This window comes from Dama dama, chromosome 22, assembly GCF_033118175.1.
Source record: "Dama dama isolate Ldn47 chromosome 22, ASM3311817v1, whole genome shotgun sequence".
Lineage (NCBI taxonomy): Eukaryota > Metazoa > Chordata > Mammalia > Artiodactyla > Cervidae > Dama > Dama dama.
The window spans coordinates 4,631,419-4,654,732 of NC_083702.1; the positions used below are offsets into that span (position 1 = coordinate 4,631,419).

General features: G+C 52.7%; 1 protein-coding gene across 5 annotated transcripts; it reads right to left on the reverse strand.

The window, feature by feature from the left end:
* Nucleotides 1-251: 251 nt before the first annotated feature.
* FAM118A (family with sequence similarity 118 member A) lies at nucleotides 252-22,944 on the reverse strand. Of its 5 annotated transcripts, XM_061124346.1 has the most exons (10): nucleotides 22,726-22,942; nucleotides 13,253-13,365; nucleotides 12,227-12,482; nucleotides 8,958-9,179; nucleotides 7,483-7,611; nucleotides 6,159-6,444; nucleotides 5,102-5,142; nucleotides 4,261-4,293; nucleotides 2,527-2,610; nucleotides 252-1,425 (listed from the first exon to the last, which is right to left on the reverse strand). In XM_061124346.1, exons 2-9 carry the CDS (start codon nucleotides 13,297-13,299, stop codon nucleotides 2,575-2,577), a joined length of 1,050 nt encoding a protein of 349 aa, XP_060980329.1. In that variant the 5' UTR covers nucleotides 13,300-13,365; nucleotides 22,726-22,942; the 3' UTR covers nucleotides 252-1,425; nucleotides 2,527-2,574. The 5 variants fall into 5 exon arrangements, 3 of the variants coding, with proteins under 3 accessions (XP_060980329.1, XP_060980326.1, XP_060980327.1); XM_061124343.1 differs by lacking the exon at nucleotides 5,102-5,142 and having other exon boundaries at nucleotides 22,726-22,940; XM_061124344.1 differs by lacking the exon at nucleotides 5,102-5,142 and having other exon boundaries at nucleotides 12,227-12,479; nucleotides 22,726-22,938.
* Between the last annotated feature and the right edge of the window lie 370 nt (nucleotides 22,945-23,314).

Sequence of the window (23,314 nt, forward strand, 5' to 3'; positions counted from 1 at the left end):
TGGGTTCTCTACTACTGAGCCACTTGGGAAGCCCGATATTGTTGTATCCTGTGTCTGACCAACCTTCACATATGTTGCCTTGGTTGCATTTTGTAAATGTATCAATTTTTTAAAAGCCAACTTAAGATGTTTGCTTTTCAAAAATATTTAAATATTCCAAGTAATCAATTTCACAATTCAAGGTAAAATTTCTCATTAAATACATGATACCACATTGTGTCATAACCAAAGACAGGACGAGCAAACAGAGCTGAAGATAAAATTTTATTTCTGACCAGAGTGACATAAAAGATTTGTTTTCCATGCTTCAAAAAGGAAGAAAAAAGGTCTTAAGGAGCTCTCTGGCTTCTCTCTCACTCCCTGTTCCTGGTCCTTGTTCTTCCCTTTGTCTAAACCTGTGGGGAGCTGTAACACAGAAGCCTCGGCAGAGAAGCCACGCAGGGCCGGTGCCAGGGTCAGAGAGCGACTCCGTGGGCACAAGTACACGGCCTGCGAGACAGCAGCGCGCTGTCTGCCCCCGTGAGCCCTGACGTCTATAGTGCTCCCACAAGTCTCTGTCAAGTCTTCACTCTGCAAATCCTTCAATGTGGGCCGCGGGGAGAGGACTTGAAAGAGCTAAGAACAGAAAGGCTGGACCTTAACCCCTAGAATAAAGGCTAGGAGAGCTTGGGATTTAAAAGTTTAAAACTTGGTCTTGTGCTCCACTTACAGTTTCTCGGTTATCTGTAACATGACACACCTGGACACTGCCCTGTGCTTTTGAAAAGGCCTTCTGCCTCTTGGAGACTTCACTTCTTAGTAGCAGATAGATTTGCCCTTCTTTAAAAAACAAAATAACTGCAAGTACAGAACTCCAAAGAAGCCCTACAGATCCAGGCACCCTCACTAGTTCCCTCAGTGCCTCCAGCATCCATTCCTTCTTCGGTAGTTAACAATGTAACAAACATACTTCTAATTTTTTTTCTACAGTAACATGTTTCCACACAAAAATTATAAAATTTAAGTGTCTCCTGTGCTATTTTCTCTTTGGCAACTACTGTTGCTTGGACAGCCTTTACTCTCCCCCTTTCACTGGAGGAGAAAGACCACCTCAGGAGGAGGCGTGTCGCGTGGAGCTGGGAGTACCAGGAATGTCCCTGCCCGCCGCTCTGGCCCCCGAGGGAGCGGTCTCGTCAGTCCTCACACAGGACACCTGCTGTGTGCACGCGTCACCTCAGAGTTCAGCACGCGGCAGACTCCCTCACCCAGCTTCGCGGGCACGTACCCACGTGGCTCTCGGGGTCTTTGATGGTTTAGGATCGAGAGAGCCTGTGTGGAGTTCTCTAACATTCGTCCTCGTTGGGGATGGCACTGTGGTTACAGAAGGCTGGTTTTCAGGTTGCAGCTTTTATTGGTTTTAAAGATTTCAAGACCCTCCAGCGTCATCTGTTTCAACAAAAAGAAAGGAATACCACATTAAAGTTGATCTTAAAAAAGTATTTGCAATGGGATCTCTATTGCAGAGGCTGTTTACAGTTTTCTTATGTGCTAAAGACTTTGAAAATACCTCCATAATGGAAACAGTGGCTGCTGTCTAAAAATGGCTTTCTGACTTATAAATACCATCAGGGGACAAAATCAGTTATGACATTAGATTTGCAAAGCTCTGTGGAAATTTCAGCCCAGGAATAGGAATTATGCTCCCCCTCTTAGTGGGCTGGAGAAGGGGCAGTTTCACCACACATCCAGCGGGAGCGGACTGGCAGGGTGTGTGCACGACAGGGCTGCCTGCAGCTCCGAGAGGATGAACCTGGGTCTCACCCACACGCAGCGGGACAAAGCTTTCCGTAAGGAAGACGAGACGGCGTTCTCCACTCGGCCAGAGCCGTCTGGCCAGGAGGCTGCTGGTGTGGGCGGGGCATCCCCAAGGAGCCCACCGCTCCTGAGCCCCACCAGGCAGTGTGCTCTGCTGCCAACAGGCGCACACACCACCACGCGGAGGTCGGCTGGGGTGGGACGAGCCACGCGCATGCAGCAGCAGCATCCGCACAGCCAACGCGGACAGTCGCCCAGGCCACCCTCTGACACGGCAGCAGGCGACCGAGGAACCCCCGACACAGAGAGACAGCAGCAGGAGAGAGTCTGGAGGGAAAGACTCTGTCCTGGAGGGTCAGACACTGACGTGACACAAATCAGCAGAGCGGCCGCCCCTGAGAGGTGAGGGGTGAGTAAAACAGGGACGAGATGGGCTGGGCAGGCTCTGGACAGTGTTTCATTTGAGCAGGAGGCGACGACGTGGGTGTATTCATTCACTTTGTGAAAACTCACTGGGCTGACCTTACGTTTTGTGTGCTTCTCTCAGGTTTTTCTTTAGAAACACGCTAACTTAAACAAAAAACGTTTAAAGTGGGTCTCTCTGGGCAGCTGGAACAATGTACGCATCGCTCCTTCCCCCAGAGCCCAGGAACACTGAAGCAAAGCACAGTGACTGCAAATACCTACAAGCAACGCCTACCTGCAGTGGCCCAGAAAGGACAGACTGTGTACCTGTATCTGACTGTCTGAGTTTCTTTGAAACTTCAATTCCGTTTTCTTCTAACTTCCTCTTTGCACAGTCCTGGCATGCATTCCCTGAAAGATGAAAACTTTTATTAAAAACTTTATCTAAGAATGGCTCTTATGGAAAAGAACATGAATAACAAATACTGGCAAGGACGTAGAGAAACGGGAACCTCATACACAGTTGGTGGGAATTAATCGAGGGCAGCCACTGTGGAAAACTATCATGCTTTCTCAAAAACTAAAAATAGGATTACCATTTGATCCAGCAATCCCACTCCTGGGTATATATCCAAAAACAACCTCCCAAAACTCTTAATTAGAAAAGATACACACACCCCAGTGTTCACAGCAGCAGGATTTCAGTTACCAAGATATGAAAGCAAGTGAATGTCAACAGATGAAGATAAAGAATATGGTGTGTGTGTGTAGACAGGTATACATAAGATGGAATACTACTCAGCCATAAAAGACAAAATTTTGCTATTTGCAGCAACATGGACGGACTTCGAGGGCATTATGCTAAGTAAAGTTAAGTCAGACAAATATTGTAGGGTATTACATGGAATTTAAAAAAATGTAACTAGTAATACAATGAAAAAGAGTCACAGACACAAAGGAAAAAGCCTAGTTACTATGGGGAGGGGGGAGGGGAAGGTGGTGCAGGGGCAGAGTTGGAGGCACAAGCTGTTGGGGCTGCATGTGCGGCCCCGATCGAGCCAGGGTTTTATAACTGTTGATGGAGATAACTTAAAAATGTGAATTCACTGTATTGTACGCTTGTGACTTATATAATACCATACCACAACTGTACTTCAATTGAAAATTTTTATTTAAAAACCACTTACTATTCTAGAATTTACCCTCCAAGGACCAGTTTGTAAATCTGATTTTACTGAAGAGCTTACCAACTAATCCCTGTGGTTAGGTACAGATGTCTGTCAAGCTACTGCTTTTTTCAACAGAGATGGATGGTTCTGGGAGTCAAAAGAAAGCAACTAAAATAAATATGTCCTTTCACATAGAAATAAGTTAGAAATGGAAAGCTGAGTGTAACTTCAGTAATTCCTAAACCAAAGCCGTCCAGCACTAACCAGTTTCCATCTGTGGCTCTGCTGAGATGGGCAAGGAGCCCAGGGCTCCAAGGCCCCTGCTGCACTGACCAGAGAGGAGCCTCTTCTAACCCAACGGACTGAGCCAGGTGGGGCAGCCTGGCTCAACATTCACCAGGGGTGGACGCGGGGCGCCCGAGTTCAGGCACAGCTTGTCAGTTCACAAACAGGCAGAGTATTCACATCTCAAAGAAGTAGTAAGTAAATAGAAAAATTTACATGAACACTCAGAACCTTTGCAATTAAAATGTCTGAAGAGAATGGGTCAAAAGTTAACTGTTAATACATCTCAGACCAAATGGTATGATACAAATAGACTCTTCCAATCCCCTGGCCTCTGGGCTCTAGGACAGGACATCACTCCTGGCGCCAGTAGGTGGCCCCTGTCTGACAGAGCTGAGCCCCGCAGTTGAAGGGCTGTCTCTTTAACCCCTTCGTGGCAGCAGCGACCCTCATGAAGGTGCTGCTGTTCGTCCTGATGGGGCTGTCCTGACACAACACAGGTTAAGTATTTAATGTGAGAAACACTTCTCTGATTTTATAAGTGACGGTAGGAAGACTAGAATGTGTAAAGAAACACCAGGCTGGCGAAAATCAAGATCTGCTTTACCCAACAACGTGGTACTGTCCACTCGATCGGCATCTGGAGAAGAAAGGAAAACAGTCAGCAGAAGCCGCCTGACAGCTCTCCCTCCTCGGCCGTGGTGGAGGCGGGCGAGGCTGGCTCTGACGTGGGGGCCCTGCCCAGCCTCAGGGGCGCTCAGCATGCGGGGCAGCTGGGCCTGACTCCTGACCGTCCTCTCCACCCTGGGACGACGCCCCCGAGCCAGCCGGGCACCATCGTGCCACACCCCCCTCCCCCGCTTTCCCCAGCCCACCTCCTGCTCTCAGCAGGAGGACACCTCAGGGCTGTCCCCTCACACGTGCTCAAAGACACAGCCACAGATGCTAAGTCCAAACGACCTTCGGCCCCCGGCAGCCTGTCAAAGCCACTCAGCTGCTAGGGCCTGGGAAAGGGGGCCTGAATGGGGACAGGAATCCCCTGCCAAGAAGGACACAGGCGGGAGGGAGCCCCGGGTGAGGTCCGCGGAGAGCGGGGGAGGCAAGAGCTGCTGCCCAAGTCAGCAGGCAGGCCTGTGTGGGGCGCCCTGAGGGCACGTCCGCCTGCTGTCAGTCCAGGACCCCAATCCAGCTTCAAAACATGGGCAACTGAGCCACCTCTCTGAGCTTGTCTCAGCAGCCCTAAAGTCATCTGCTTAGTAGCAGTGGATTTGTTTAGCCGCTCAGTCCTGTCTGACTCTGCAACCCAAGTGACTGTACCCCCAAGATCCCTCTGTCCATGGGATTTCCCAGGCAAGAATACTGGAGTGGGTTGCCGTTTCCTTCTCCAGGAGATCTTCCTGACCCAGGGATCGAACCCACATCTCCTGCAGGGCAGGTAGATTCTTTACCATGGAGTCACCAGGAAGCCCAGTGGCAGTGGATACTGTAACTAAAAATGAAATAAGGTCAAGGACATAAGATTCATAGCAATGTGCAATAGCAAGTGTCAGCTCCCTGCTCCTTCTCTTAGTAAAAAGCTGCCACCCTGATGACACTTTCATTAATGGAAATGCAACTTAAATTGGCCCCTTTTGCTCATTACCGTCAATTCTGAAAAGGGCCAGTGGGGAGAAACCAAGCTGCCAGATCACCCTTGCACTGTGCACCCTGGCCTTCGCCTTCTCCAGGCTTCGAGTCCACAGCTGGTCATGCCCAGGCAGCACTGCGGTCACCCCACTTCCACCACCTGTGGGTGCCTATGTCTGGGCTCCTATCACAAGGACAGGTGAGCCCACACAGACCTCTCCGGGTCTGCCATCACCCATGTTTTATGATACAAACTCCAAGCCACAAGCTGCCCTGATGGCAAGATGACCAGCTGAACAAGTGCTCATGTATCATGGCCACTCCTGGTAGATGATCAGCTCCCCAGAGGAGGGCTGAGGAGAATTACTTAAAAGGGGCGCTGCCTTCAGCAGAACAGGGAAAAGATGTTATTTGAAAAAAGAAAGTAAGTCTTCATGCGATCGTTTTGTGCTGCGGTTTTAACTTTTTAACATGCAGCGTGAGAGGATAAAGGTGTGAGACAGCGGCGTCTGCAGGCTGCCAGGGTCACAGCTGATGGAGCTGGCGGGGCAGCTGTCTTTCTCGGTTAAGGTAATCTGAAGCAGGGCATGTCATCTGAGACAGGAATGGACGTGTACAACTATACGCGCAGCTTTAACTAAAAAACTCAGTTTGCAGGCTATCACGACCATGCCAATGACCCCAATCTGCTATTCTTAAGTACACAGAAACATTAAAAAAAAAAAGAAGAAGACTGGTGAATCTAATGGTATGTAAAATTACTTCTCAATTTTATGGCATTTAATTTATATCTATAAAAAGGGGGTAGAATGGAAGAATCCCATCGGTTTTATACACTGAAATGTGAAAAAGCAAACTAACAAACAGAAGAAGCCATACCTGGACTCCGCTGCCTGCAGATCTGAGCGGCGAGGTCTTGCACGTACCCGGGGAAGTGGTCGAAGCAGTCCCCGTAGGACACTACCTTGATGCCGTGCAGCAGCATGTCTGCCTGGTGCTTGAAGAAGTGGTCCTCGCTCTCCTTGAGGACCACCATGTAGTGCTCCAGGTCCACCTTGTTGGGCACGGAGTAGAGGAAGAGGGCCTGGAAGATCTGGTCACGCAGCGTCTCCCCGCAGCCCACGAACAGGAAGGACTTGGTGCGGTACAGGTTCTGGAGAACCTCCTGCGAAAGCACCGACCAGGAGGCTGGGCTCGCGACTGTGAGCAAGCTCTCACGGCGTCACGTTACCTGTGTGCGACGCCGCGTCATCGCTGCTCCCCGACAGGCCTCTCCCGAGAGCCGCAGAGGAGCCAAGTGGGGACGGCAGAGGGAGGGAGGGGGCTCGTTCCGGGAGCCAGCGTGTTGGCCAGGCCCCCATCAGCGCAGCGGCTGCCCCCTCCGCCCCCACCTGCAGCCAGAGCAGCCTCTCAATTCCAATCCTCCAGAATCACATGCAGTTTAGAATGTTCAAAACATACGATAAGGACATGGAATTTTTCTTCAGTTCAGTTATGTGGAGACACCTAGTCCCTGCAACTGACCTGTCTCAACGAATGGAGGACGGGAGCTCCGAGGGGAGGGCCTGGCATCAGGAGTGAGGGCAGAGGAGCTGAGGGGGAGCTGAGGGGGGCAGTGATGGTGCCTGAGGCGGGGGCACAGAGGCTCATCGCTGACCCAGACACCCAGAGAGGCACAGTGTCGGCCAGGACTGCCCCTGCCCGCCCACGGCCATGCCAAGGCAGCGGAGGGGCCCAGCCCGTCACCACCCCGTGCCTGGGGAGCGGCAGCCTGACCGGACCGTGAGCTCCAGAGCCATCAGTGAGGACCCCCTTGGCTTCTAAGTGCATAAAAAGTGAGTTCACAGTAAGCCACAAGGCAGTTTCGCCACACCTCCTTTTGTCTATGACAACAAAAAAGCCTTGCAGAGAATGAAATTTGAAAACTAGGTTTTGAAAGAGACTGCTCAGTAGAGAAAGGAAAGGAGGTGCCCGGATGGACAGAGAGGACGAGCACGGAGGGACGTTCCCAACCTCAGCTGGGCCTGTGAGTTGCCCTCCCGAAACAGAGCTGCATCCCTGGGCAAGAAGCTCGCTCGAGTTCACAGAGCCTCTGTTCAAGGGGCCGAGAGGCGGGAGCCCTGGACCCTGCTAGACCACCCATGGCTAGCAGCCCCCACACAGCCCCAGGGGCACAACCAGGGCCACGTCGGGGAGGGCGTACCATGACCTCCGGGTCTTGAGTGACGTCTTTATATCCCGAAGGGTCCAACACCATCCCGCACGGGTCGGTGTACAAGCCGTGAATGTGAAGAACTCCGAACCTGATGTTCCCCCGCGCCCACTGAAGGACCTGGCGGGGCAGACAGAGGAACACAGGCTGGGGAGAGTGCCCGACCCGACTCACGGCTTCTCAGACCTACCCGCGGTGTAAGTAAGAGAGATGCTATGATTTGTTATTATCTCTTTAAACCTAAGAGAAACTCAGCTGTCAGGGCTGGTTTTCCCGTCCTGCCATATTAAAAAGAACTTCTCTGTTTCAAGACCAAGACAGTTATACAGAAAGTATCTTTAACATTTCAGGTGATAGCAAATGGCTAAGACTGATGACTTTAGGGAGATTATGAAGGTTTCCATTCTAAATCACGTTATATTTTAATTACTGTTAGGTATACATTGATTTTACACCCTGAAATATATACATACAGAAAAAATAAGTTATCAAGTAGCTCTCTACTGGCTTCATTTCAAGACACAGAATGAAGGTCCTGGAGAAGCTGTGCGTCACGTACATTCCTTTTATCTTCACACCCGGGACCTTGCCATCAGCGCGCTGGACTGACCACCTCAGACAAACAGACTAACCTGAAGACCAACCGACGCGCGCGGGCAGAGCAGCCAGAGAAGGCTCCCTGCCATCTGCAGCTGGTTCCTAGACGCTCCAGGTACCACAGTGAGCGGCCCCACGGACGCAGCCACGTGACTCGGACGTGGAGCGGGCGTCCTGTCGTGTGTCACTAATGATTCGGGGGAGGGTGCGAACCGGAGCTCCACCACGAGGCGTCAGCCCAGCGGCCCTTGGTGTCCCTGCGTGGGGAGTGGGTCTGGGACCGAACCCGCGGCCCCCGCAGTGAGGAAAGAACAGGCAGGGATGGTGTAAACCCACAGGCGCGCACACACACAGAAAACTCAGCTGATACGATGAAACCATGGTCAACCTTAGCAGTAACAGAAATAAAAGCATAAAATGGGAGCCCCATCCAATGGGAGAAACGCACTGGGTTGGGTTTTTAGCAACGCCACGGGCTGGCAAGGTAAGGAAGGTGGGTTACCCTCCCACAGCTGTGGTGTGTAAGCGGGGAGCCTTTCTGGAGAATACTTGGATAATTTATATCATCTGTCTTTAAAACAGTCATACCCTTTGACCCTAACATTTTTCTAGGAACTTTTAGAAAGGGTAAGAATTTGCATTTAGCACTATTTATAATTGTGGCAAAATGCTCACAACAATGATAACCTCGTCTCATAATGAAATTCCATCTAAAACCACACTTCTTAAGACGGCTTCGTGATGGGGAAACGCTCACAGTAGGACAGTAAGGAAAAACCGCAGGAACAGACTTGACACGCACTGCCATCGCAACACAGGACGCCCTGGCGCCGCGCCTCCGCCCGCGGGTGCCCCGCCCCGCCCCGCACCTTGGTCTTGTCCTTCAGGTCCAGCGACTCCATGGGCTTGCTCTGCTGCTGCCCGAAGATCTCCAGCAGGTTGTCGTAGTTGGTGGTGAGGACCATGGTACCCCGCTCCATCAGGCTCAGGATGGACTGCAGCACCAGCGGGTTCTGGATGTGCCGCTCCAGGTCGTCGAAGACCTCCATCAGGCAGTCCTGGAAGAAGTTGGGCTTGCTGTCGCCCGTGCGCTGCGGAGAGGAGGACCGGGGTTACAGAGACACCGTCTCTCCACCACCACTGAGCCCCCAGGCACAAGAGAACAGTCTAGGTGCCAGAGAGACACTTGATGCCTTCAAACTGTGGAGCTGGAGAAGACTCTTGAGAGTCCCTTGGACTGCAAGGAGATCCAACCAGTCCATCCTAAAGGAGATCAGTCCTGAGTGTTCATTGGAAGGACTGATGCTGAAGCTGAAACTCCAATACTCTGGCCACCTGATGCAAAGAGCTGACTCATTGAAAAAGACCCTGATGCTGGGAAAGACTGAAGGTGGGAGGAGAAGGGAATGACAGAGGATGAGATGGTTGGATGGCATCACCAACTCAATGAGCATGAGCTTGAGCAAACTCCAGGAGTTGGTGATGGACAGGAGGCCTGGCGTGCTGCAGTCCATGAGGTCCCAGAGTTGGACACAACTGAGTAACTCAACAACAAGAGAGACAGTAGTATTTTTTATAAAAGAAAGAAAACTGCTGACTTCATAGAGTTTTTTAAAACTCTGGAAGAGGGAGACAGTGTGTCAATATGTTAATGAAATGTCAACAGCAATCAACGCTATCAAAGCAGAGCAGAGAAAGGGGGCTCGGCCCTGTGGGGGAGAGGGTGCCCGGGTCAAGAGCATCGGGAGGACCACTGATACAGGACTCTGAGCCCAGCGCCAAGGAAGAGGCAGCTCTGGAGAGGGCACGCCCAGCAGGAACTGACAGGAGGTGAGCGAGGGCATCTGACACAGGTGAGGTCAGACTGGTGACCCGGAACAACACCCCGGGTGTCCTGCAGACCTCAGGGCCGCCTGGGCTCTCCCTCCTCGGGAGCCACGGAGGCCCGGGGCTGGTGGCGGGCGCCCAGGGAAGGACACTGTGTCACGCTGCCGGTGCTGCAGAGCCCCGGGGTCAGGAGAGGGATGGGCCCGGGACGCAGCGCCGAGGTCGCTGGGGCCTTGAGCAGAGCTGCTTGGTGGAGCCGCCCGGCAGGGCCAGAGGGAGGCGGGCGGACGCCTGAAGAGCAGGGGGGGTGCTGGGCAAGGAGGCCCGCATGACCCCGGGGCGCCCCAGCCAGCCTGGCCCTGGGCCTGTGGCGTGCACGCACGAGCGCCCACAGGACCCACTGCCCTCCAGGCTGTCCCCGTCTCCTAGCTCGGGCTCCCGCTGCCAGACGCTCTGGTCCCCCGCCCCCATCCGTTTCCACGGGCCTGCCCTCAGGGAGCCCCCACACCTTCACACTCTCTTGTGAGCGTTCCCCTCCTTCTCCCCTGAGAACCAGCGTCCACGTCCCTGGCACCGCACGCCTGACCGGTGAAGACCTGGCGGACCTGCTCACTGCCGTGTCACAGCGCATGTGGGTCCACGTCCAGCGACCCTTCCTGCACCACAGCGTCCGCACGCCTCCGTCGCCTCCTCCGGGGACCTCCACACCCCAAACCATAGCAGGACCAACAGCCAGCCTCTTCCCAGAAGTCCCCCACCTGCCCGACTCATCACCCCGGCTCCTGGGAGGCTTAGCCCCACCAAGACCCACCACCACTGACCCCATCTCTCACGACCCCACCGGCCGACCACAGCACGCGGCTCAGGCTCCACAGGGTGTCACAATAATTACCCCTAAAAATGCCTGCAACTTCCCGGCCCTTCCTGGCTCCCCGGGAATCCCCAGGCAGAACTCCACCCCTGGGAAAACCGACTCCACACTCACTCCACGTCCCTGCTCCCAACCAGCTGAACACAGAAGAACACCACCACTCTAACTGGCCTCACTTTAGCTCTTTATGGAAGTTCTCAAAAATACACAAAAAAGTAGAAAAGATAAAGCCCCGGACACTCATGTTGATTAACCTCGCATAGGAGCTGCCCCTCAGAGGGGACACCCTCGCCCGAGGCCCGGGGCCCGCCCAGAGCCCCCTGGCCCAGCGGCCCTGCTCTCTCCCTGCCGAGGGGCCTCCGGACGGCAGACCACTCTGGGCTCGGCGAGTGAGGAGCTCAGCGGCCGGTAGCCGGCTTTCCGGAAGCATGAACGCAGCCCTAAGTGATAGGTAAACGGACGTAAAAGCTGGTTTACTCAAACCAGCAGTAGCCACCCGCCTATGATGGAGCCATCCCGTGTTTCACACTGCACCCACACCTGGCACCATCACCCAGCTGACGCTTCCCAGACTCTGGTACAGTCACCACGGCCACCGGGCAAATTCTGGCAGATGTCGCGACAACGCGACTGGTCTGTGGTGCGTCAGACCCCACAGGAAGGACGCACGGCCCTCCGCCGCTCTCCCCCGCCCCCCTCCGCCGGAACGCTCAGGTCACTCAGGCAGGAGTCGGGCAGCCGGCCTTGGGCGCGAGGCGGAGGCCGCACGGTCTGCGCCCCTCCCAGGCTTTCACGTGAGAGTGTAAACACCCTGTAAACGCCATCGCCATCAAGCCGCGCTTTCTCTGGGTACCAGTTTCATTTTCTCCTCTGTGAATCCTCCTATATCTCTCCGCCCCAGATGAAATGATGGCTGTACTTTTTCAGAAATGGAAGAAACGTGCCTGGGACCTCCGCTCCAAGGGCAGCCTGTTCAGGAAAGACGCGGCCGCGCCCTGTGGGAGCTTCCCCGCTTCTGCACCAGCCCGACAGGCTCTGGGCACCACTCAGCGAGCACGCGCCCCAACGCCAACCTCTCTTCCTTGCTGGGTCCTGTCCCAAAGAGACAAAGATACTCTGTTCTCTCCCTGACACTCTGGGGACCCACCTGTCGTGTGAGGAGTCGCGGCTGACCTGCTTAGACCCAAGCAGAGCTGGCGGCCGCGCCCCGCACTGAACCAGGACAAGGGCCCTGGGCTGGTCCCCAGAGCAGCCTGGGACCCCCATTTAAAGGTTCCTGGGACCCTCATTTAAAGGGATGCTATCTTGATGAACTGAAGGCCTTCTGGCTCGTGAGCCCAACTCGTGGAGTCATTTAAGCCCCGTACTCCCGGTTCACCAGCCTGGCCTCGAGCCAAGCTGCCCCAGGGAGTCCGGAAGCACTGACCTCGAAGCACTTACCGGGGACATCTTCCGGATGAGGTCATGGGCGACCACCAGCAGGTCCCCGTCCTTGGTCAGCTTTCTGCGGAACTCGGCCACGTCCCCAGGATGCAGCACCTCCAGCTGCTCCGCAGCCTCGATCACGGCCTCGATGCAGCTCCTCCAGGAGCACAGGGCGGGGATCCCCGGGGCCACCGCTGCGCTGACGCCCGTCCCAATGACCAGGAGCAGCTCCTGGGGCTGTTTCCGGATGAGGCTTTTTAAAAACTTTCTGCTTAAAAACAAGGGAGGGGGAGAATGAAAGCCAGCATGGAAGCACTGCCACCGCGAGGGAGACGCTGCAGCCGTGAGCGTCCGTGAGGCGGCGGGTCCAACACAGCCGGCGCTGGACCCACGCCTCGACCCCGCCACACTGACCGCAGGGCGAGCCTGTGCGCTGCGCTCCGTATGCACTTCCCTTTCTGTGTACGCATCTCACTGGTTCAGTCCTCACTCCGTAAGGGACGTGGGGACTCTACTGTCTTGTCCGTCTCGAGTCCCCCATGGTGTTGATAAGAGTGATGCGTGTATGTAAACAAAGAAGCTCAGCAATTTAAATTCCTTTAAAACTGCCAAGAGCTTGTAAATACAAAACTATGACGATAAATGATCCCTGATTACAGGGACAGAAAAGAAAATCCCTGGCAAAACGCAGGTCCTCCACGACCCACTCCCCGGCAAGCACTTCCTCCTGCGTTACTTCATGGAGTAAAGTTTATCACCTGCCCGTTTATCGTCAGAGATTTCTTTCCTGCAAACCACAATACCCTCCAGCCTTAGAGGTGACCCTCTGCTTCCCTGCTGCTTGGTGCGGAGGCCAGGCGACAGTGGTTTCCTTGGGCAGAAAGAGAACTGTCTCCTGGAACGTTTCTTACATTGAAGCAAAGGCCTCTGAGACCATCTCCTAACCCGCTGTGACTGGCCCTCGCAGGTACTAAGTAACACATGAGGAGCTTTGCAGTGGAGGCTATACACCCGTGTGAAGGTGCACTCGACGTCATTTACCTTGATTTTTGTTCACTTCTATTTGTTGTCTTTTCCACTGAATCCATCTGTGAGCCCTAAAGAGATTCAGAGGCAACTTCTACTTCCCAGGTGAAAATTCTTTCATAAGTACCCTGAAAAAGATGAGGCTGGAATTAAAATCAAAGGTCCCAGAGCTCTCTCTAAATCAGAATTACTGAAAACCATCACATACAAAAACACAATCCAGAATGGTTCCTAAGCCTGCACTCCTAATCCTGTGACTTAATAGGCCAGGCAGAGCCTTAGACCTAGGAGCCCCAAAGCCCGACTCTGGAGGGAGGAGACTGGGAAGGAGTGCGGGGGAAGGAGGCCACGCAGCGGCTCAGGGCCGGGGTTTGCGCTGTCCCTTTACCACTCTGCTCTAGGACCACTTCCGGGGACATGGACACCAGGGATTTATCACGGGAGGGAAAACAACGTCAGGGGACAGCAAAGCAAGTCACACGGGTCTCCAGGACGAGCCTCGCTCTCGAAGGCACCGAGCGGCTCACTGAGACATGCCAGGCCTCCGCCCAGCCACGCTAACACCCAGTCCAGCGGAACAGTCTGAGTCCAAGGTCAGTTCTTAGCTTACACAAAACAGGACTCTCAAACCAGCTAGGTCTCTATTGCCAAACAATCTCCACATTCTATCATCTTTCCAGAATCATATTGCCTCCACCAATTCTATACCTAATATTTACTGTAAAGAAGGAAATATACAGAAAAATAAAGATTAAAAAGCCCATAATCCTACTACCTACAAGCAATGACTGTTAGCATTTGTATAGTTCCCTCTAGATTTTTTACTTGAAAATGTTTACATCATTCGAGACCATAGGTCATATCTTACTTTTTCATGCATTTTAATAAAAACATTTCTTTATGTTACTCAAAACTATTCATAATGAGAAAAAACTAAAGGAAAAAAAAGAGGAAAGAAAAACTGTCCATAAGTAGAAGTGTTACAGCAACATGCATGAACTTCTGTCCCACTGCAAGGCCATCAGGCACTTCATCCACCCCATCCCCCCAAGGCAGGACATCACTGGAGCTCTATGACAACCAACTTTGTACACAAAGCTTTTATCTACTTTGAAATTTTATTTAGGAGAGATTTCTGACAAGCAGAATTGCTGAGTTACAGAGTATGAACCCTGTAAAATATCTCAGCACATGCTGCCAAAACACTTTCCAGAGAAGTAGTCAGCAGAATGCCTAAGTGCCTGCTGGTCACAGCCCAACTCGCACTAACCGAAAACCACCTTTCACACGTGTAATCTTTTTTTCCTCCCCCCTCATTCAGAACTGGGTCACTAAAAATGATTTTCCAGGGTAAGGAAACTAGGCTTAACCAGTCTAGGAGCATCGTTAGGCTTTAAAGAGGATCATAAGAATATCCCCTGAAAATGGACACAGACCCGTGCAGCGGCCTGTAGGCATCACCCCACCCAGGGGAGAAGGTCCAGGGGGCCGTCAGGTGTCAGGGCCCTTCCCCAGATGCTGAGGCAGGCCTGCAGGCGAGCTCAGTGCTGCCCCCTGGTGCCCACCCTGTGCCAGGGTGCTGCTGGGCCCTAACTCCTCCCGAGTCATCAAAGGTCAGGTCCTTCCATTCCTCTCTGCTAGATACTTTCTAAGGAAAGGAGAAATATTGAGGTTTCCCACTGTACCTTATAATCCCAAGGATAAGCGACCTTGGGCCCTAGCCTGGCGATTTCAGTGACTGACCTAGCTCTTCACCAGCCCTCAGTGTTAACAGCTACACAACAGGAAACCTTGCTAACAGACCGAGTTCTGCAAGCTTGGGAACCTCTCGGAGGAAAAGTGCTCTGGACTCAAACCCTGGAGTCAGAGAGCTCGGGCACCGCAAAGGCTTTCTCAACCTCCCCCCTCAGGACAGAGCTCAGGGTCCTTCCTACTCCTCCCTACGAGAGGAGTCAATACGAGATGCTCACCAGCTGATGAATCCAACTGCCCCCCAAATAATCTACGCCACTTCCCCACATGGGACGGAGTCTTTTATCTCACCCTGCTGTACACGACAGTTTAGAATATTGTCTGAACAGTCACTGGGCGCCCAGTGACTGCAGAAGTCACATGCCCTAAACTGTCACCACTGTGAAGAACTTTGGAAATCTGTCTGTCGTTCTCTCGATTATTGTTCAACTACTTTTGACACTCCTTTATATGTATGATCGCAGATACAAACTGAAAACCTAAACACTACAAGCACACTTCTGCAAAAGAGTGTGAACAACTTAAACTTTTGTGGGCTGGACTTAACTCCAAAATGAAGTGATTTCCAAGTTTTCTTAGAGAACAAGTCAACACTGCAGGCCCTGAGCACTTACGTAACAGGTGAGGGCTGGTGCTCCTGGGCGGCCGGTTGCCGGCTTATGTGCTCAAACCTCGTCCTCCTCCTAGAGGAGGAGGTGATGAAGGCCCAGAACCGGCTCCCCAGCACGTTCAGGCAGATGAGCCTCCAGACTCTAACGCTGATGGCTACCTTTAAGGATCACACCCGCCAACACAGGAAGTACCCAATCACATTAAATCTCAACACAATAACTATGCAGTGATGAACTGCATAGCTGCCCATATTTAGACATTTACAGTTCATTGTAACATTACATGTTTAAAGACATTACCTCATTTCCTGTTCTTTCAGCAGCATGATTATCAGAGCCAAACCCCACAGTGACTTTAGAAAGTACCCCAATCTGGCCTTGTTTTTAAACCCAGGGCCCAGCAGGAGATCTCCGCAGCGCTGAGTACCCGATCCTAGAAGTCCCCACAGGACAGCGCGCCTCTGGCACTCTGCCCCCAACCCCAGCACCATCCTCTAAGCCCATCAGCTTCCAGACGACGACAGTAACAAAAGCCTCCAGGGACCTTTCAGAAGCCGCATCTTTCGGTTTCCCTGGTGATCGTGTCGTCACCGCAGTTTGCAGGCCCAAAGCCCAGTCATCATAGCAACCCATTCCTTTTTACAAGGACCTAACAGCATTTTCTGAGAGCAAAATCCGGCCCCAACACAGATCTGTATAAGCAGTTCCTGTCCTTTTTATCCAAAGTCATGAATAAAAGTTTGGATAGGATATTTTCTGCTTAAATTTGAGATTATGAGCATTTTATGAACGAACTTCAGAGTAGTCAGAGACTGCCTTACTCGTTGAATGCCTATGTTCCACCCTAAATAAATGTTTATCTAACTGAGTCTAACGCAAAACACAACAAACTACACACACCAAACTCGTTACTTAGAGCTAGCAAAGCAAACCCTGCTTCCCAGCTCCCTAACTCCACGTGCCGGAGAGTTAACCCTCTCCCCTTCACCATGCCCTGGTCCAGTCAGCCCCTCTCACTGACTCCGGCTTGGTCATATGACTTCTTTGGCCAACGGGATGTCGGCAAACAAGCAAGCAGGCGTGTGATAAGCACACTGGGGCTGGAGCCTGCCCTGCTGGAATGGACTCAGCCCCGTTCAAGCTGGTCTAGCCTCCAGGACAGCTACCAGTGGACAGCACACCTGCTGGGCCAGCCAGAATCCAGCTGAACCCGGCCCAGGTGCTGACCCCTGAAACCCTCATTCCCGCACACCCCACGCCATACATCACCAGAAAGAGGAGAGGGACGGGCAGAAGACCAAGCGTATCAAGATAAAGAGAGAAACGAAAAAAAAGCATGCATCAGGGAGTCAATGAGTCAAAGTTTCGAGGGGGAGGGAGAAAATGCTTGTCAAGAACAGTGTTTTATTACAAGTTGTTTTAGTTGGTCACTCGTGTCCAACTCTTTGTCACCCCATGGACTGCAGCCCACCAGGCTCCTCTTCCCATGGGATTTCCCAGGCAAGAATACTGGGGTGGGTTGCCATTCCATTCTCCAGGGGATCTTCCCAACCCAGGGACAGAACTGTGTCTCCTGCACTGGCAGGCAGATTCCTTACCACTGAGCCCCCAGGGAAGCCCTTTATTACAAGTAGCATAATGAAAAACTTAAATCACTTTCTGTGACAAATTACACCTTCACTCAAGTACAAACCATGAAACAGAAGTTTCAAATCTGTGGGATCCTCAAAAATATCCTTAGGAAAAGTCAATTTCTTTCTATAAATGAATTATCACATGGTTCTTGAGCAGTATAAATGAGCATAGAGATAAGCAGGCATGTGGGAAACATGCTCAAAATACATTCCTCTTACACAGCAAGGGACGGGACATTGTAAACATTCATGAAAATCTCCAAATGTTGGCTTTGAACTCATGTATCCAATCCATCAAGCGATGGAATAAAATGCCCCCAGAATTTGTGGGAAAAGTCACACCCCTTTGACTACAAACGACTTGGTTCAGATGAAGGCCTGAACAGACAACGCAGCAAGCTCTTACCCTCAACACCCCCATTTGCTCCAGTTACCCAAGGAACCCACCCTGAGGAGTGATTTCTACACCTGCTGCCCTCAGGGGACAGGAGACCTGGAAATGACAGCTGAGTGTTATCCCCGTGTGGTTCCTAAAGACTGGAACGTCCCTACAGGAGGCCAAACCCGGGTGAGTACACCCAGGCGGGTCTGCAGGCCTCCGGCCACAAAGCAAGCTCTTCGTCAGCAGAGCCCCTCCTCCCCTGGCCGTTAACACCCTCAGGCCCTCAGTCTCACCTGATTCCCACAAACTGCCTTTTTCCAAGCAATCTGGTTCCCCCAGCTGACCTGGGAGGGGGCCACAGAAGCAGAAATCACTGGGCAACAAGAGGAAGTTTTCAAGCACTGATGAATTATTGGGAACCTGACTGACAGAGGTTATTTCTGGCGAGTGTGTTGGCCTAATTAGGTTCACTTGAGCTGAAAACGAGCTGCAAAAGGACAAAAACTTAGCTTCCAGAACTGCAAAGGAGAGGCCTGCCCTGAAACCACAACACCCAGGGCCACGGTGGAGAAAACAGGATCTGGAGACCAGAAGCATCACCACTCTCTAAACCTCAGTTTCCAAATCTGTCAAAAGGGAATGCCATCATCCCCATCACTGATTGGATTCTCCTGAAGATTTTAAGCGCACCAAAGACCTGAAAAGCACTTAACCTGAAGAGGTTTATCTATTACTGACAACACCCCAGCAGCCAGCTTCTCTCCCTCAGCATCAGCAGACTTTCATTTTAACACTACTTCTCCACAACTACATACGCATCTAACCTGGATTCTGGTGAAACTTGACCACTTGACCTAGCCATTACTAGTGAGAGGTCTCCAGGATGAGCTGGTTTTTTTCCAAGTTTCAGGAAATAAAAAACCTCAATTTGAAAACACGCTACTTAACCAAACGCTTTTTATTCAGTCGACATAAACTGCAGCGGAAAAAAAATCCTTATTCTGTAGTGATCGAAACGTGTCCGTTTGCTTCTTGAAAGCAACTCCAGAGTAGCCTGGGCTCACCTGCTCAAACCAAGAAAACAACAAAACCCACCACTAACAAAAAATGTACAGATCACCATTTAGTTCAAAAAGCAGCACTAATTATTGACACCTTCTACACCCCTGTTAGATCCAAGGGCAAACACTACGCGCTTACAGGCACAATCTCATTCATTATTACCTCTCACCTGGCCAAGGCTGACGTTAAACCCTTTCAAGAGGCCAACCACCATGATAAAGGTAGTCGTCCCAGTTTTCTCCGAACATCAGTGCGGCTCAGATGGCAAACAAATACACCTGACCTTTTACTCGGAACACTGCCAACAGCTGAAGTGTTCACTAACAGTCTGTCCATCGGATGTGACACGCTATAGTAACTCAAAGAGACATGTTACTCAATAATAAGCCAATAATGGGGAAAATGTGTCCGTACAGAGGCTAAGGCATGCTGAACCACCAGCGTTATCCATCCCAAGAGGAATAAGAGATGTTCTATTAATAGAAAATAAACCTCCAGTGAAATCTAAAATTATAGAACTGCAGAGTTGGAGGAGTCTTAAAGGTTCTGTGATGTCAAATACCCTACTTTACAAATGTGAAAATTGAGACTGAGAGACAGTGTCTTGGTAAAGGTTCCCCAGGAAGTCAGGGGACAAGCAACACTCACTCCTGGCCCAAGCCCCATAATCCTGCCACTATCCCAGGCACCACCTGGTCCACTGTGACCCCCAAAAGTTCATGTAAGGCACTAATCTATAGCTCTTTTTACTACCAAACCTTTACATCAGGGCTTCCCTGGTGGCTCAGATGGTAAAGAAATCTGCCTGCAATGCAGGAGATCCTAGTTGGATCCCTGGGTCAGGAAGATCCCCCAGGGAAGGAAATGGCAATCCACTCCAGTGTTCTTGCCTGGAGAATCCCATGGACAGAGGAGCCTGGTGGCAGCCGTCTGTGGAGCAGCAAAGAGCTGGACACGACTGAACAACAAACACTTCCACTTTACAAAAATCAAACCACATGGCGCGGCTGGTCTGCAGGTTCACCTGTTTCCTTGCTCCATCCATTCTCCAGGAATGCTGAAATAAACAGCCACCATCAGGAAGATTCAGAGGCAGCAAGAAGCAGCCTCAGGCAAAACAACCAGCTCAAAGAGTTTTGTTGGGTCCCTGCCTGCGGCTTATCACACAACAGCCTGTGTTAACTTTAGCAGAGACAGATAAGGAGGGCTCAGCCTGGAAACAAAGCCACCTCTGGAAAGGACTTCACTCTCCTGGGAAAGAGACTTTGAGGCTCTTTGCGGGAGGAAGTAGGGTCCAGCCCAGAGAGTCCAGCCTTAGAAGTCTGACAACCGAGTTTACCGGCTGAACAACTTCAAATAGGGGTCAGTTACTCAGCCTCTCTGAGCTGTGTATTTCCTTTATCTTATTATCTCAAGGTTGCTAGAACATGAAAAAGGCTAACATTTAAACTAGCAAAGCCTACGACAGTGTGATTGCCCTATACCCCATGCAGGAAGTGGGTATTCTTCCTGGGTTTATTCAAATAAAATTAAATAACAGTGAACTTCATTTCCTTGGTGACACTAGTCTCATTTTAAGTGCTTAAACTACACACATCCCCACGAGTTTACTGGAGGGCACGAACACAGAACATCTTCATTATCACAGAGACTTCTATTATTGTACTGGGAGAGACTCCCTGCCCCTCACGCCAAGTCCAGACCTCCACAAACAAAAGTCGTGCGCCTTTCTCTCTTAAATCGCTCTCTAATCCACACCCTCTGCCACGCCTTGTGGTCCTCTCAACTTGTCTAGGCTGCTGACAGGCACCCTGCTTCCGGTTTCAGCCCCTCTGGTCCCAGTCTCCAAAGTGACGTTTCTGACACAACACATCTGAACTCTCAGGGCCCCCAAGCCCAGCTAATAAACCAAATCCATGATCTGGTTCCATTCCTGAGACCCAGCCTCTCCCCACTGCCCTCCCACCCACTGTGCCCCATGTCCCTCTCCTGCGTGGACGCTGGACTCACCCTGACACACAGACAATCACCCTGATGACGTCCTAGGTGACCTATAGGCAGAAGGACCAAACCTCTTCTAAAAAGACTAACTAAGTTCCTAACGCCAGTGCCCAGGCAGAAAACTGTGGGCTCAAACAGGAAACAGCAGGATTGATCTTTGGGTCTAGACTTTAAGAAGCTCAGCCACGCATGAGGTCCTCGCTAGCAACATGCTGGTCCAGGTCACCTGCCACCTTTCCCATGGTCTTGCTCCCTCCAACCAATTTTCCTGCACCAGACCCAGCGACAGTTCAAAAACACAAAATCTGTCTTCACTCTGCTCCTCAAGCCCCTCGATGGCCCCCACTCCTTTCCAGGACCAAATCCTCTCTGCAGTGCTGAGTTGCTTCAATCACGTCTGACTCTGTGACCCCATGGACTGTAGCCCGCCAGGCTCCTCTGTCCAAGGAATTGTCCAGGCAAGAACACTGGAGTGGGTTGCCATTCCCTTCTCCAGGAGATCCTCCTGATCCAGGGACTGAAGCCGGGTCTCCTGCCTTGCAGGCAGATTTACCACTGAGCCACCGGGGAAGCTCCCAAACTCTCTACTGGGCCTTAAAAGTTCCCCCTGCTTTGGTCCTGCCCCTCCCCATCGCACTCTGAGCTTCCCAGTTTCCTCCATTCCCGTTTCCCCTACTCCAAACACCTCCCTCACTCCTCATGCACTGACCAACACCCACCTTCCTTGGCTCTGAGCTGGTCCAAAACACACTCAGAGGGACAGTGAAAGCAGGAATTCAGGAAAGGGCCAAGGGCATGGGGCCTCAGGGAACAAAGCTGGATTCTTCCCACTTCAGGTTCTAATTGCCTGAGGACCTTGTTCATTAAGGTCTTACACCTCCAGTCAGAGGCTTACCTGGGGGCACAGGGGCAAAGAACCCACCTGCCAAGCAGTAGACTCAGGCTCGACCCCTGGGTGGGGAAAATCCCCTGGAGAAAGAAATGCCATCCACTCCAGTATTCTTGCCTGGGAAATCCCATGGACAGAGAAGCCTGGCGGACTAGTCCATAAGGCTGCCAAGAGTCAGACACACTTAGCAACTAAACCACCACCACCACCACCTTAAAGCGTGTTGATCCACCCCAAGCCCCTCACCTACCTAGCTCTGCCTCCCTCCACAACACATCTGTTCTGCAGGTGCTTCTGTGGGGCCGTATGAACCTCAGCAAAGGGCATTAAAAGTTAAACACTGTCCTGCTTTGGCCTCAGTGCAACAGTCAACTCAGTGCAAGCGCTCCACCCCCTGCCCGGCCACAAAGGGTCATCAGATGACTCATTAGACACCTCTGCTTCTTTCATACTAAGAATTTACAAAAGCCGGGGAACTCTTTCACAGATGCCCGATGGATCCACAGACCGCAGGTTTGAGAAGCCCAGCCTCCAGACTTGCGTGGACAGGGAGCATAAAGGGACTGAACCTCAAGGGCAGGTAGTGGAGGGCTAGAAAGAGATAGCACAGTGGCGGGGGGCGGGGGGGGGGCGCGGCGCGGTGCTTCGCGGCCCAGGGGGGTTCTAAAGAAGCCTGGGAAGGGAAAGTCAGGGACAGTCGCGGGGGTCCTGAAGGAATCTGGGGAGGTTTCTAGAACTGAGGATCCTCGGGGTCCCGGGACCCTGAATCGGCGGCAGGGCCTCAGGGGGTCTCGGCGTCTGGGGCGGGGCGGGGTGGGGGGGAAGTCCGGAAGGGTTTCGGGACTTGAGGACCCTGAAAAGTGTAGGGGCAAAAGGTGGCCGGCGACTCCCACAGGGTCTCGGGGGCCAGGGGTGTCTGAAGGGGCCGGGGCGGATCCCGGGGGGGGGGGGGGGGGGCTTCGGGGCTGGGGTTCCCGAGAGAAGGGTTGGGGGTGGGTCTTGGGCACCGAGGTCATTCGGGATCCTTCAGGCGGCCGTGGATCCCGAGAGTGGCCGGGGGGTCTGGAGGGGCAGGGACGGGTCCTGAGGATCCCGAGGTCTTGAGGGGGCCTCTCTCCACTCGGCACCCCCGGGTCGCCCCCAGCCAGTCAGCTCACCCCAAGACGCCTCCTCCGGCTCAGCGGGTCCAAGTCTCAGGGGGCTCCCGGCGGCCGCGCGCCCGGGGGTCACCAGGCCGAAGGCGGTCTGCGGGGAGGGCGACAGCGCGCGCGCCGGAGCCGGAGCCGGAGCCGGAGCCGGAGCCGGAGCCGGAGCCGGAGTCGGAATGGGAGGCGGAGCTGGAGAAGTCAACGCCGCGCCGCCCTCAGCCGCGACTCCAACGGAGGCGGCCGCTGCACAGTCGCAAAGCCTTCCCCCGCGCGCCCGCCCGCGCCGCGCGAAGGTTCCGCCCCGAAACCAACGGCTCGGAGCCGCAGGCCCCGCCCCCTAGAGGCTCCGCCCCCACCTTTGGCGCAGGCGCGGTCGAGTGCGCGGGGAGCGCGATTCAGTTCAAGTCGGTCGCTCAGCTGTATCCGACTCTTCGCGACCGCATGGACTGCAGCACGCCAGGCCATCCTGTCCTACTTCAACTCCCGGAGTTCACTCAAACTCATGTCCATTGAGTCGGTGATGCCATCCAACCATCCCATCCTCTGTCGTCCTCTTCTGCCTTCAGTCTTTCCCAGCATCAGGGTCTTTTCCAATGAG

Coding starts and splice junctions, on each gene's coding strand:
- FAM118A (XM_061124343.1), bottom strand. CDS start 13,299: ATGGATTCAGTGGAAAAGACAACAAATAGAAGTGAACAAAAATCAAG. Junction 12,483..13,252: donor AGAAGTGAACAAAAATCAAG/GTAAATGACGTC, acceptor CTTGTTTTTAAG/CAGAAAGTTTTTAAAAAGCC. Junction 9,180..12,226: donor TCATCCGGAAGATGTCCCCG/GTAAGTGCTTCG, acceptor TCCTCTCCGCAG/CGCACGGGCGACAGCAAGCC.